This window comes from Acinonyx jubatus, chromosome B3 (genome assembly GCF_027475565.1).
Source record: "Acinonyx jubatus isolate Ajub_Pintada_27869175 chromosome B3, VMU_Ajub_asm_v1.0, whole genome shotgun sequence".
Taxonomy (NCBI): Eukaryota; Metazoa; Chordata; class Mammalia; order Carnivora; family Felidae; genus Acinonyx; species Acinonyx jubatus.
Genome location: NC_069386.1, coordinates 100,435,854 through 100,450,152, shown reverse-complemented (window position 1 = coordinate 100,450,152; position 14,299 = coordinate 100,435,854). Strand labels below are relative to the sequence as shown.

General features: G+C 37.4%; 1 protein-coding gene across 3 annotated transcripts in view; it reads left to right on the top strand.

Annotated features, from left to right (window-relative positions):
* DLGAP5 (DLG associated protein 5) overlaps window positions 1-11,240 on the top strand; it is a 39,865-nt gene extending 28,625 nt beyond the window's left edge. The window contains exons 14-19 of one of the 3 annotated variants that reach the window (XM_027065762.2): window positions 30-246; window positions 4,125-4,317; window positions 6,050-6,101; window positions 6,690-6,936; window positions 8,169-8,218; window positions 10,900-11,240. In XM_027065762.2, coding sequence (XP_026921563.1) covers window positions 30-246; window positions 4,125-4,317; window positions 6,050-6,101; window positions 6,690-6,936; window positions 8,169-8,218; window positions 10,900-11,007 — 867 coding nt within the window. In that variant the 3' untranslated portion in view covers window positions 11,008-11,240. Of the gene's footprint in view, window positions 1-29; window positions 247-4,124; window positions 4,318-6,049; window positions 6,102-6,689; window positions 6,937-8,168; window positions 8,219-10,866 lie in introns of all 3 variants that reach the window. The other 2 variants (XM_015082567.3, XM_027065764.2) reach the window with 2 other exon arrangements.
* The last annotated feature ends 3,059 nt before the right edge of the window (window positions 11,241-14,299 follow it).

Sequence of the window (14,299 nt, the reverse complement as noted above, 5' to 3'; positions counted from 1 at the left end):
TTAATAAATGTCATAATTTCTCTTTGCAGAAAAAAGTTGTCTCAGGTGTAGCAAGTAAATCCAAAGAGGATGATGGAAGAATTGCAGCTAGAAATCGCCTAGCTGCCATAAAAAATGCAATGAGAGAGAGAATGAAGAAGGAAGAACATGTGGAGGCAGCGGCCTCTGTAATGCCAAAGGAAGTTGATACAATAGTGTTTGATGCTGGATTTTTCAGAATTGAAAGTCCCGTTAAATCCTTCTCAGGTTAGATATTTTGCTAAGACTCCTTGAGAGAAATATTTGGGTTAGATGGGAGCTTGTATAAGAGGTATAAAGTAGTTTTCACACGAAGGCCTATAAACTGTCTGTGGGTCTGGAAGATAGACTATGCTCTCACAAACCCATGCAAGGCACATTGTGATGTGTATGATTAGATTACTTTAAGTGTGACCAATCTTCTAAAATGGATTTTGTGTTTCCTAAGTGATTTCACATCAGTTATTACCACTTAACCCCACAATCCTGTGGAGTAGGTCACAGGATCCCAAGTGGTAAGGGACATGATAAAAACATGAGAAGTTAGGTAATTTTCTTCAGGTTAGTTGGATTAGAATTTAAGATGCAAAGCATCTTAGGCATTAAAATCATCATACTTCTTTAGTTGTGCTTTAAAATGAAGCACAACTGTGTGTGCTTCATTGGAAAATGGGTTTGGTTTAATTTTCATTTGTATTAAAACTTTTGCTCAGATTTTATGAAATACAATAAATGTACTAATTTCCTAATTTAAAAGCATTCCAGTGAAACCAGCTTTTAATACTTTAGGAAACCATTCTTATGATTTTCTAACTGATTTCTAACTCTGATCTTATGATTTTCTTTTACAATTTTTAATAGCTATTTTTTTTTAAGTTTTTATTTATTAGAGAGAGAAAGCATGCTCATGTGAGTGGGGGAGGGGCAGAAAGAGGGGGAGAGAGAGAGAATCCCAGGCAGGCTCCACACTGACAGTGTGGCTTGAACTCATGAACTGTGAGATCATGACCTCAGCCAAAGTCAGTCACTCAATGGACTGAACCACCCAGGCACCCCCAATAGCTATTTTTCATACGCTATCTTTAAACTTTTTTTTTTTTAATATGAAATTTATTGTCAAATTGGTTTCCATACAACACCCAGTGCTCATCCCAACAGGTGCCTTCCTCAATGCCACCCACCCCTCCCTCCCACCCCCCATCAACCCTCAGTTTATTCTCCGTTTTTAAGAGTCTCTTATGGTTTGGCTCTCTCCCTCTCTAGCTTTTTTTTTTTCCTTCCCCTCCCCCATGGTCTTCTGTAAGTTTCTTTATTTTGAGAGAGAGAGACAGAATGTGTGAGCACAGGAGGGAGAGAGAGAATGAGAGAGAATCCCAAGCAGGCTCTGCGCTGTTAGCACAGAGCCAGATGCAGGGTTCAAACTCACTAGCTGTGAGCTTATGACCTGAGCCTAAATCAAGAGTCGGTTGCTCAACCAGTTGAGCCACCCAATCGCCCCATAGGCTATCTTTATTAGATTGAATTTATGTATCTAGATTGGAATTATTTATATATACATCATGTAACGAGAGGTCATAGCTGAAGTAATCTGTAAATCTCAGTATAAACTTGTATCAGTGCTTTAAGTGCTAGATGTTTGTTTTAATGTTTGTTTATTTTGAAAGAGAGAGAGAGAGCAGGGGAGGGGCAGAGAGAGAGAGAGAGAGAGAGAATCCCAAGCCAGCCCCTCACTGTCAGTGCAGAGCCGTACATGAGGCTCAGTTTCACAACCCTAAGATCATGACTTGAGCTGAAATCAAGAGTTGGATGCTTAACTGACTGAGCCACCCAGGTGCCCATAGATGTTTGTTTTCAGGGAGAAAGGGTCCAAATCCTCTTCAAGTACTAATCAGCTGAAGGGATGTTTTTTTCCCTATTTAACTGTGTCTACTGGGAAGTTTTCTGAAAATAAGCTTGAGCTGTTATCTGATACTTACATTAAAATGTAAATTTATCACCTCAAGTATATTATAATCTTCCTGTCAATTTAGGTATCATACCTGGTGTGGTCTGGCTTGTTTGCTTTACTCTAAGCAGCTTCACTTCCACCCAGGAATTGCCTCCTGCTAGTAACGTGGCTCCTTGCCACTAACTTCCTGAGGATCCTACTAGTTTCCATTACTATGAACTCATCACTGTCTGTTCTTTCATGGACCCAGTGTGGCACTTCTGACTGGGGAGATTAAGGTTCATGGCCCAACACTATCTTGTTAAAATTGAGTTTTATTTACAGAGCACTTAGTTCATATGAGGCCTGTTACAGAAGTCCCCCCAAAAGCCCCTCTCATCCCATTTGTTTCTCCCTAGGGACAGCCACTTTTAGTTCTTACAGGAGTCTTGGAATCTTGAGTTGTTTGAAGCCCTCCCTCTGAACAAGATATAGATTTTTTTTTCTTGAATTGTTGCTATGATTTACTCTCCTTGGTTATCTTGGATCTTTCTTTCAGAAATACCTATTTTATTTTTTTCCTGGAAAATAGGCTATTTTTATAATTTTTCCTGTACTTGCCATTTTCTACTTCCTGGATTTCCTCAACTTTCGTATTGGCTCTCATGGTGGTATGCTTTGTTTTGTCTTGTTTTCCTCTCATGGTTTAAATTCCCAAGAGCTCTTTCTCATTCTTGGAATGTTCCATTTTATAACGTTCTGTACTGGTTTGGTAAGTGTATTGTCTTACCTTTCTGAGGATGTTAATGATAGCTTTTATGTTTTCATTCCCCTGTAGAGTCAGTATTTGTTCCAAGATACTTTTGTCTGTTTAGGGTGTTTTCTTTTGTTTTTGGTTTTGGTTTTGGTTTTTTTTTTTTTATGATTTATTTTTTAGAGAGAAAGAGAGAAACAGTGTGAGCAGGGGAGGGGCAGAAAGAGAGGGAGACACAGAATCTGAAGCAGGCTCCAGACTCTGAGCTGTCAGCACAGCTGGATGTGGGGCTGGAACCTACCAGCTACAAGATTATGACCTGAACCAAAGTCGGGTGCTTAACCGACTGAGCCACCCAGGTGCCCATTGTCTGTTTGGTTTTGGTTTCCATCTCTCATATTAGAGGCTTTCCTTGGGTGTCTGGCGATCATTGACTGCCTGCTTGTGGTTAAGAGTGGGTCTCTGCACAGCAGCACTTGGGTGATGTGGTCTTTACTGTCATGTGATTTAGCTGTACCATAACACTGGGACCCTACACATCACTATATTGAAGTCCATTCTCATGTGCTAGTCAGATTTCCCAGAGAAGACTCTTTCAGTCTGCTGCCTAGAAGATAGAATTCTGGCTACCAGCCTTTCAGGGGCCAGGTGGGAGGAAAAAACTGAATGTCTCAATAGTTTGTAAATACTCACCAGATCCCCTTTTTCCACATAGTCCCCATCTCAACCTTACCTGGTATCCCCTAACTCAGAGACCTTCTGTTCCACCTTTTTCAGGAAATAACCCTCTCTTTTTCTGGTTTGGGTGGTGGCAAGGAGCATGTTGACTACCTGTGCAGAATAAGGAAAGGATTCCACTTGTTCTTTAAACTGACTTTGTTTTTCCTGTTTTTAGCTCCATTTTCATCTCTGCTTTCAGAGATACTTGAGGCCACCAGTTGTTTTGAGGGGTGTTATGGTATAAATTGGGTTGATTCTCCTCTTTCCTGACTGTGACTTAGGATTTATTTTCTTGGGTCTAGTAAGTAATATCCTACTCACTCATCTACATTACAGCTTCTGAATTTTTCTGACTATTGTTGTCTCTCTTAGTTCCCTTTGTCCTGGAAAATTGTATTTCAGGTTTAAAAAGCCACTGAGTTTAAAAAAAAAAAAAAGATTCTTTGTCCTTGTGACATTCTGCCTTTTAAGATGATCTCTGTTACTGCATCAAGTAGTGGGATGTCAAGAAGAAACAGAATCTAATGTGTGTGTTCAGTACTATCTTTAACTGAAAGTCCCAGGCATTTGTCTTTAACAGACATTTTACTGGAGAAGGAGGCTAGTTGGTAGGGTAATAGGAAGAACTTGCACTGTCTTCCTTGTTGTAATGAAAAGTGAATGAAGGAACTTTTTGGTATTGAGATGATTTCTTTCATCTTCTAGGACTTTCTATCTCTTCTGAACGTCTTTCTCAAAGACTTAGGACACCTAAGTCTGTCAGCAAAGCTGTGTCTGAGAACAGGTCTAAGATGGGCGTTCTGAGACAAACTGTGTCACCACAGAATCCTGATCCTTCAAGTACCACATGTGGACATGTTGATAAGGAGACTTTACTTTCAACTATTCCTAAAAACAGGTATTCCTTCATGTGTTATTATCTAGACTATAACAGATGCTGACATTAAATATCATTTCAGATTGTTAACCTGGTAAAATATGCAAGACCTGTATTTTTTATTAGATTTCACAATGACCCTGTGACATATAGAAAATACTTCTGTTTCCTAAATGAGGGAACTAAGGCTTACAATTTCTGATCGGTAATTGGTTATATTTAGATGGGCAGAATAAATTCTGCAGAACTAAGAAGAAAGGAAACAATACAGTGTCCTTTGGTGTTAAACACATTGTGGCTTTGGTGCTTGATAAATCTGAGCTCAAAACCAGCTCTATGGCATACATACTAGCTGTGAAACTTCGGGATAAGTTAACTCACTTAGCTTCATTTTCATCATTTACAAAACAGCAGTGTTTGATGCCTCCCTACAGGGTCCTTGAGAGGTAGGCACTTTTGTACTTTCTATAGAAAGTACCTTGAGATTGCTATCTTGACAGATAACAGAGCATAAATAAGGGAGAGCTAATGTGTACTGAAGAATTATGGGCTAGACATGGTTCTAGGTTATTAACATGTATTATCTCATTTAATTCTCAAAACAACCCTGTGAGGTATTAGATCTCCATTTTTCAAGTTAGTAACTTGAAAAGTTAGTAACTTACCCAAATTCAGCTTATAATTGGTAAAATTGGATGCTCCCTGTATTCTTTCTGCTACAAATGCATCAAAATTATCTATACAGTCCTTGTTGGTGGAACATAAAGATACCAGAAATCTGATAGGAAAAAAAGATACTTTAAGGTAAGTAGGAAATAAAATTATCATCTGGAGCCAAGAGAGGACTATTGGATTTATTATTAATCTGGAGACGGGATAGCATTGAATACTTAGCCATCACAGCAGAGAAGGCTGTCAAAAAAGTAAAATAAAGAACACCTACGAATTGAAGTAGAGGAAACAAATGAAAGTTTTTGCTCTTAAATATTTCATGGAACATATTTTAAGATTTCTAATTTTTAGTATAAACCAAGGTATATTTAACCTTTGTGGGAACTAAATATTCTAGAAATCTGGGTTATAAAATACCAATTTATTGTCATTTCTTAAATGCAAGTTACTTTGCTTTATATATCTCTAGTTTAATCTTGTGCTGAGAAGGTCCATAATTGTATTTAAGTATAATACAAGTACTCTTTAAAAAATCTTTTACTTAATTCCCAAAAATAATCCTGAAAGAGCAACTTACACATAAACAACTTTGTGAGGTGAAGGCAACATGAAGTTGAAAACTGGAAAAACAGGATTTTTTTTTAAAAAATGACTTGCAAGAGGTTGAGACAGATATTTCTAATGAATACAAGTTATGAACTTTGAGATTGGAATATATTATGCTGTAGCGAACAAGTGAATGTAGCCAACTCCAGCTATAGGTAACTGAGTTGTTGCTTCCACACTCCCAGGAGTTGGCTTTATTCTAACCTTTCTCTAGTATGTGTGTAGCTCTCGATTTGACTGAGGTTCAAAAGATTGCTGGTGGACTGAACAGCATGGTAACTGGCTGTGAGCTTTCTGGTTTTTGTGGCCATCCTGCTTGTAGCTGTGGTCCACAACTAGCCTATTTGGACCAGGTCTGATCTTGGACCGGATCCATCTTTGACTCATGAGGGACAATATCAAAACACAAGTAAAAAGATAGCAGTGTGTTTAATTATCTGATTACAGTGCTGCTTTTTTCTTTTTTTTGGAACAGCATAGAAGATACTCCGTGTCCTGGATTACAAGATTTAATCGAAGTAAATTATGTAAGTTCGATTCCAGTGTAGTAGATAGCAGTTTATGTCATTATGTATAGTAACTCCGTAAACCACTCCCAGAATTTCCATTCTGGAAATCTAAATCTAAATCAGTCATATAAAATGATAATTCTTGTTTTAAAGACCTTTGGCTTGTTTGAAACTATAGTGCCATTTTGTGTTCTTTAACTGCCATCAAAATTATTATTGTAAATAAAGTTTTATTATAACCCAACCACACTTACATATTATATCTGGCTACTTTCACAGTACAGCGGTAGAGTTGAGTAGTTGTGGCAGAGATTCTGTGGTTCACAAAGCCTAACATACTTATCATCTGGCCCTGAACAAAAAAATGTTTGCAAGTCACTAAATTGGAGTATCATAGACACTTGCTGAGAAAGTTTCCTTCAATCATACTGTTGCTATAATATTCTTTGAACTAATTGTTCAAGAAGCAACATAGTGGGATTTACAATGTTCTTTAGCCTATGTTCCAAATGTCATTCTTCTGTTTTTATTTTGAATAGCAACAAAACTTTTTCTATTTGTTCCAATTTTTGGTAATTAAATGTAAAAGTATTTTTTTACTTCCAGGGTACAAACAAGATAAGCTTTGAGATGGATCGTTTACCCAGTGAAAGAATGAGTTTGCCTCTACCTGCTGGTGAAGTGAGAGATGATATTAGTGATAACAAAAAGGAAGAAATTTCAGATGATGTGGAAGGAATGGAACTAAATTCTTCAGTTACAGCACAGGATGTTTTAATGAGCAGCCCTGAAAAAAATACAGCATCACAAAATAATATCTTACAGGAAGAGGAAACTAAAATTTCTCAGTCAGGTGAGGTCTTTTAAATATATTTAGATGACACTTTGTTAAATAAATGAATTTGGACTAATACACAGATTATCGTAAATACTTCAGGGTACCAGTTTCTAAGAATAAGTGTTGAAAAACTGGACATTCATAGTAAATACCTTATGAGAATTAGTATGTGTTGTAGAATCCCACTCTACACCTCAAACCTTTTGAAGTAGACCTATTAAAAACTAATCCATGTTGGAACTAAGTAGCATTTTGCATCAGACCTATTTGCAGTCTTCATTGTTTGTGCAGACTCAGAGAAATTCCCTGAAGTTTATTATTTTTTTACTTCACGTCCTTTTCAACGCACATCCTCAAACCTTTCTTCAGAATGCCCTATTTTTCTTCCATATTGCCTTTTTCCTATCTACTTTGTTATGATTGTTCTGCAATACGAAATGGCTCTTGTATTTTTGTTATAGTATAATGTGCGATAGTTTCACCTGCTGTTTTCATCTGCTACTCAATGGTGTTTTTCTGGCTGGGGCCTAAAGCAAAATAAACATAACCTTGGCCAGACATTTCATGTACTCCAGCTAGCATCTTTCAGGTACCTTGTTTTTTTTAATCCCCTAAACTTTGGTTTATTACCTGTTTATTATAAAAGGATGTAACTCAGGAATAGCCATGTGAAAGAGATGCATAGGGCAAGGTATGGGGAAAGGGTACAAAGCTTCTGTACCCTCCAAATGCACCACTCTCCCCGAATCTCCAGATATTCACCAACCTGGACGCCCAATGGTACCTTTAATATCACAAACGTGAGATTTGTTTGTAGAAGACTCTTTATACTGAATTTAAGGATAAGAATTTTACTAAAAAATTCAAGTACATTTTTAAAAATGCCATAGCACTGGGGCACCTGGGTGGCTCAGTCGGTTAAGCATCGGACTTCAGCTCAGGTCATGATCTCATGGTTCGTGGGTTCGAGCCTGCGTTGGTCTCTGTGCTGACAGCTTAGAGCCTGGAGCCTGCTTCAGATTCTGTGTCTCCCTTTCTCTCTGCCATTCCTCTGCTCAAGTTCTGTCTCTCTCTCTCAAAATTAAATAAACATTAAGGGAAAAAAAATGCCACAGCATAAGATGACCTATGTTTTTGTTATAGCATTTCATATATGGAACTTTTTGTCTTTTTCAGGTGTTGTCCATTTCTAACCCTTGACTGTGAGGATATTCTTTAAAAGTTAAAAATTATTTTTTGTTTTTCAGTACTGTTTGATACTAAAAGTCTCACTACTGAATGCCATCTTCTTGATTCGGTAAGTTTTCCAACTTAATTTGAAAAATTCCTTTATATTCTAGATTTGTTTTATAAAATGGTACTACTCACTTTTCAGTATATGTGCAAAGTTGGTTTAAAATTTCCATGTTGTGGGGCGCCTGGGTGGCGCAGTCGGTTAAGCGTCCGACTTCAGCCAGGTCACGATCTCGCTGTCTGTGAGTTCGAGCCCCGCGTTGGGCTCTGGGCTGATGGCTCAGAGCCTGGAGCCTGCTTCTGATTCTGTGTCTCCCTCTCTCTCTGCCCCTCCCCCGTTCATGCTCTGTCTCTCTCTGTCCCAAAAATAAATAAACGTTGGAAAAAAAAAAAAAAATTTAAAATTTCCATGTTTTTGTTGCATGTACTGTGAAATCCATTTGTTATCCATGTTTATATACTTTAAAATATAGCATATTCTAATACAAATTCTGAAGATTTATTTCCCAAAACATTTATGTTTCAAATTTGTTATGACAAACTGGCTTAATACTTATATATCTAATATGTAGCTTGGCTTATGCTGGGTGTTTCTAAGTGATGCAAGAAAAAATAAGGCAAGGTTTCTGCCTTTAGAAATGTACAGTTAGGAAGATAATGTTTATCCTACCTTCAGTTATCATTGGTTATTTTCATTTTAATTCTTTTAGATTACTATATTTATGTTGTATTCTGTTTAGAGGCTCCCCAGCCTTTACTTTTGCTGACCTCTTGCCTCTGTATCTAGTTTAAACCTTGACCCTTCTGTGAAGCCTTCCTAGAAAAGCTCTCATCTCTCCCCTACTGATTTATATATAGAGATATAGGTGTACAATGCACACATTTAATCTCTTATTAATAGTGTAATATGAATATATTATATTCCTGAAATGGATTATAATTTTGGGAATCTATTTCCCTTATGAACTGTAAATTCCTCTTTAGGCAGAGCTGTCTGATTCATGTTCATGATGCTGTCACTGGCATGAATGAAAGAGTGCTTTCTTGCTTACTAAGTGTTTACGGCACTGGTTTTCAGCCCTACCCCCAGATATTTTTATTCCAACAGTCTGGAGTAGGACCATTATCAGGTGATTCTAATGTGTAGCCAGGTTGACAACCCTGGTTTATAGCCTTACCTTGAAATTTTCCAGGGCCAGCTGCTAAAATAGGTCAGGAAATGGTCTTGGTTTGCTAATCTTTGATCTCAGAATATAAAAAATTCATTAAGGCAAATGTAGGATAAAAGAACAATAATTTTGTTAACCTCATGAAGCCTGGCAAATACTTGGCTTCCTTAAGCCCCTAATTCCTTAAGGACTTCTGTATATGTTGGCCTTCATTATTTTCAAAGATGCCCTCTTTATGTTCAGGCTTCTGTGCCGCCTTGTGTCTCAGCAGAATGAAGTGTATCATTATGGCCCATACTCGGTGCTTTCTTGATCTTAGAGTCAGGGATTTCAGCATAAAACCAATTTATACAAATCTGATATAATCCTGTTCCCAGATATGAACTCCGAATGCTTGGTTCTGACATATATGATATTATAATTAAATCTGGAAATTAATGTATCATAATATTTCATTTTGTACTAATACTATGATTAAAAGTGCTTCACAGTTATCTATCTTCTATATTATCTTGTTGATAAATCTTAGTACTTTATTTTTTATTTTTTTTTAACGTTTGTTTATTTTTGAGAAGAGAGAGACGGAGCATGAGCGGGGGAGGAGAGAGAAAGAGGGAGACACAGAATCTGAAACAGGCTCCAGGCTCTGAGCTGTCAACACAGACCCCACGCGGGGCTCGAACTCACAGACCGTGAGATCATGACCTGAGCCAAAGTTGGGTGCTTAACCGACTGAGCCACCCAGGCGCCCCAAATCTTAGTACTTTAGAATTTAGTCTCCCTGTGAATTCTTTTCCACTTTCATAAATATTAGAACTTAGACTTTTTTTATTTTATATTTTTATAGGTCCACCTATCTATTATAGACCCAGATTATTAGTCTGTAGCATCACTTGAACCTGAAATAGGGCTCAAGGGGGAACAAAAGAAACAGATTCTAGCAGGATCACATTAGTAAAAAGCCTATTAAGTATAGTTATATGGATTAGGACTTGTGGAATCTGTGTAAGTGGCTTAAGATATGGCCTTAATTTTATTCATCCTACATATACTGCTGAAGTACATTTACATATTACTAGTCACCTTTAAGGCATATATACCTGATAAACCTTTTCAATTAAAAAAGTATATATTGAAATTAGATCTACTGCCGGAGCGCCTGGGTGGCTCAGTCGGTTAAGCGGCCGACTTCGGCTCAGGTCATGATCTCGCGGTCCATGAGTTCGAGCCCCGCGTCGGGCTCTGTGCTGACAGCTCGGAGCCTGGAGCCTGTTTCAGATTCTGTGTCTCCCTCTCTCTGACCCTCCCCCGTTCATGCTCTGTCTCTCTCTGTCTCAAAAATAAATAAACGTTAAAAAAATTAAAAAAAAAAAAAAAGAAATTAGATCTACTGGAAAGTAGCAAATTCATTGTGCTAGTAATAATTGTATTATTATATACAAAACGTGTTATTTATGTTATTAATTAACCTATTAAATTGCATTGTTGAAGACTTAATTGGTGAAAGACGTGATGTAGTGACTTCTCTGAATTTATTCTCCAGCCAGGCCTAAACTGTGGTAATACATTCACTCAGGTGGAGAGGAGACATCCAGATCATGGCAGACACATTTCCTTTGGTGGTAACTTGATTACCTTTTCACCTCTAAGGCCCCTCAGTGAAGAACATCCAGAAGAATTTTGAATTTAAAAATGAATCCAAATTTTTTTTTCATATTATCAGTGCTGTGATATATTCTTAGCATTTTGAAAAATTAAAGAGTATGTATTTGTGTTCACTTCTATTCAATTTATATAGTGTCATAAAATTTTTTAACATTGAGTGTTCATCAAAGTTTGTTTTAGATACTATAGTGTTTTTCAAGGGAAGTGGGAATATTTTGTACATTAACTATGCAGAATAAAAAATGTACATCACCTCGCCTCCTTGTTTAAAATGTATAAGCTTAAAGCTAAGTGTACTAACATAGAGCTTATGAACATTCTTCAGTTTAATCAAAATATAATATTAAACTTTGACAGAAATATTTGCATCTTTTTATACTTTATTTTTAGTTTGGACTCTTAAATTTGTTGATGTCAGGGGCGCCTGGGTGGCTCAGTTGGTTAAGCATCCGACTTTGACTCAGGTCATGATCTCGCGGTCTGTGAGTTCGAGCCCCGCGTCAGGCTCTGTGCTGACAGCTCAGAGCCAGGAGCCTGTTTCAGATTCTGTGTCTCCCTCTCTCTGACCCTCCCCCATTCATGCTCTGTCTCTCTCTGTCTCAAAAATAAATAAACGTTAAAAAAAAAAAAATTGATGTTAAACAGCTTTGCATATTGCATTTTCCAGGGTGTACTGTGTTTCTTTAAATGAGATTTCTGGAATCTAAAGTCAGTTTACATGCTGAAGTTTCAAATGCTTAAACTATTAGAGGGGCTCATTAAATCTTTCCCTTTTTGTTTTCATTTTCCCCTTGATGTGACTGACAACCTAAGGAGATGCCTTTTTCCCTTGAAGAAAATTATATCAATCAATCACTTAATGTGTTTGAAATATTTTCTCTTTTATAAAACTCTTCATTATAAGATTGTAGACAACAGGGCCATGAGAATAACAGAGTACCAAGAAGAGTCATAGTAGCTAAAGCTTGTAATCAGACCTGGTTCCAGTTATTTCTGCCTCTCAATAAGTTAGGATTGGAGGCATTAGCCAAACAAGCAGCAACTTTATAGATAAACTTGTAATATTAGGGGTTTTCAAAAAGAAAAGAAACACATCCACTTCTGTTATCAGAGAAAGGTATGTTAGGCTTATGGGAAAGATAGTATTTATTATCAAGTTCATGTGAACAGTTAGGCTATGTGAGGTGTCGGCTTAGAAGAATGTCCTTAGAATGCCTAGTCTTACCAAAGAGAAAAGCAGCTCCAATAGCCAGTTAATGAATAATTCAAGCAAGACATGCAGAACAAAGAAGCATATGTTTTAAGGGCCCAGGCATATAAGCATGCAAAAGAGGTTGGTGCAAGGTAACCCAAAGACTTAGAATCTATATAAAGCAATATGCAACATAACAATAAAATAATTTGCCCTCAAGGATGAAGCAGATGAGAATAAAAACAATGGCAGTAAACATGATTTTTTTTTTTTTTTGTAGATTTAGTAAGATGTACTATTCAGAGAACTTTTGGCTGTTTAGTAATAGTAAAATGAACTCAAACTAATTTAATAACAAGGTTTACTTATTTTTAAATGTTTATTTCAGAGAGAGAGAGAATCTTAAGCAGGCTCCACGCCCAGTGTGGAGCCCATTGCAGGGCTTGATCTCATAGCTGTGAGATCATGACCTGAGCCGAAATCAAGAGTCAGATGCTTAATAAACTGAGCCACCCAGGAGCCCCAACAAGCAAGTTTATTATTTTCATGAGTTGTCAGGGTGATTCCAGACACTTTGCAATCAACAACTCAATGATAGTCAAACATTCTATTCATAGTTCATTCTGTTATCCTTGGTGTCAGCTTATCTTTGGCTGAGTCCTTTTGGGGTCACAAAATGGCTGCCAGTTGTAATCAGAGTATGTATATTCTTTCCTTTAGTCTGGTTAGGCCATCTAATGCCACATCTCCGTTTGCAATTTAGCCAGGGATTGTCTTTACCTAGTCAGGATTCCCTATTTTATCTAGGATTATACCTGAATAAAACTGTGACTATTAGGAAACAGGGAATGGATGGGTAGCAGCCATCAATTTGCCCTACAACTAGACAGTGTTCTTGGGCTATTGGACTCTAGAATTATGAGGTATTAGGCAAATCCTTAAAGTTATAATGAAGGAATATAGCTGGTTAGAACAAACATCTTTCCAAAAATGAAAAAAAAAAAAGGAATTTCCATTTATTGAGGACCTACCACTATATAACAACCCCTTTGCAAACAATATTTATTCAACAATCACAGTAACCCTACAAAAGATGTATTACCATTTTATAGACAAAGGAACCAAGGCTCAGGACTTCAGTAATTTTGTGTAAACCAAGTCCCTTCTTTTTTCCATAGCTTTTCCACTTAGCAAGTTTTTCCACTTAATCATAGCTGTGGAATAGTCAAGATCAGAATGTTAGAGTAAGGAATTAACATAGTTTTCTTTAATTATTTTTTAAAGTTTGTTTTGAGAGAGAACACACGGGAGGGAGGGGCAGAGAGAGGGAGAGAGAGAGAATTCCAAGCAGGCTCCATGCTATCAGTGTAGAGCCCGATGTAGGGGCTCAAACTCATGAACTGTGAGATCATGACCTGAGCCAAAATCGAGTTGGATGCTTAACTGACTGAGCCACCCAGGTGCCCCAACATAGTTTTCCAAATAAGATGTGATATGCTGCTCACATCCCTCTTTAGGACGGAAAGATTTTTTTCCTTTAATTGCTAGAAGTGTTTCTAAACAGGCTTCAGGTACCATCCCTGTGTGAAAACTACCTCAGGTGAAGACAGCCACTTCACCCAAGATCATACTGTTTCTCAGATGGCTTGTATTTACTCACTGATCAAAGTGTCCTCTTGACAGCTCCAAAGGATCATCCCAGCTTCAGAACCCCTGCAGGGTGGGCTGAGGCATTGATGCCCAACTTCTTCCTCTGCCCAGTTGTGTGCTTTCTCATCCCGAGTTGTTAATTGTGAGATTCTCCGCCATAAACCTATTGTGTTCTAATCTCTGCTTCCTGAGGAACCCACCTTGTAATAATAAAATATCTAGGAGGTGGTAGTATAGAAACAATAGACCAAACAATATTTTGATCTTTTGAAGTGCTATGACTACATCCTAGTTTTGAAATTGTGTTAATCTTTGGGCTTGCTGATAATGAGGAAGGGCAGAAAGGCATGGTTGAGAATGTTGGCAATGGGAACTATTAATTCTCAAGCTTATTATAGATCAATTAAGAGCTTTTTTCCTTTATAAATATAATATTTCCTAAAAACCAAGAGAACTTACAGCAAGGTTT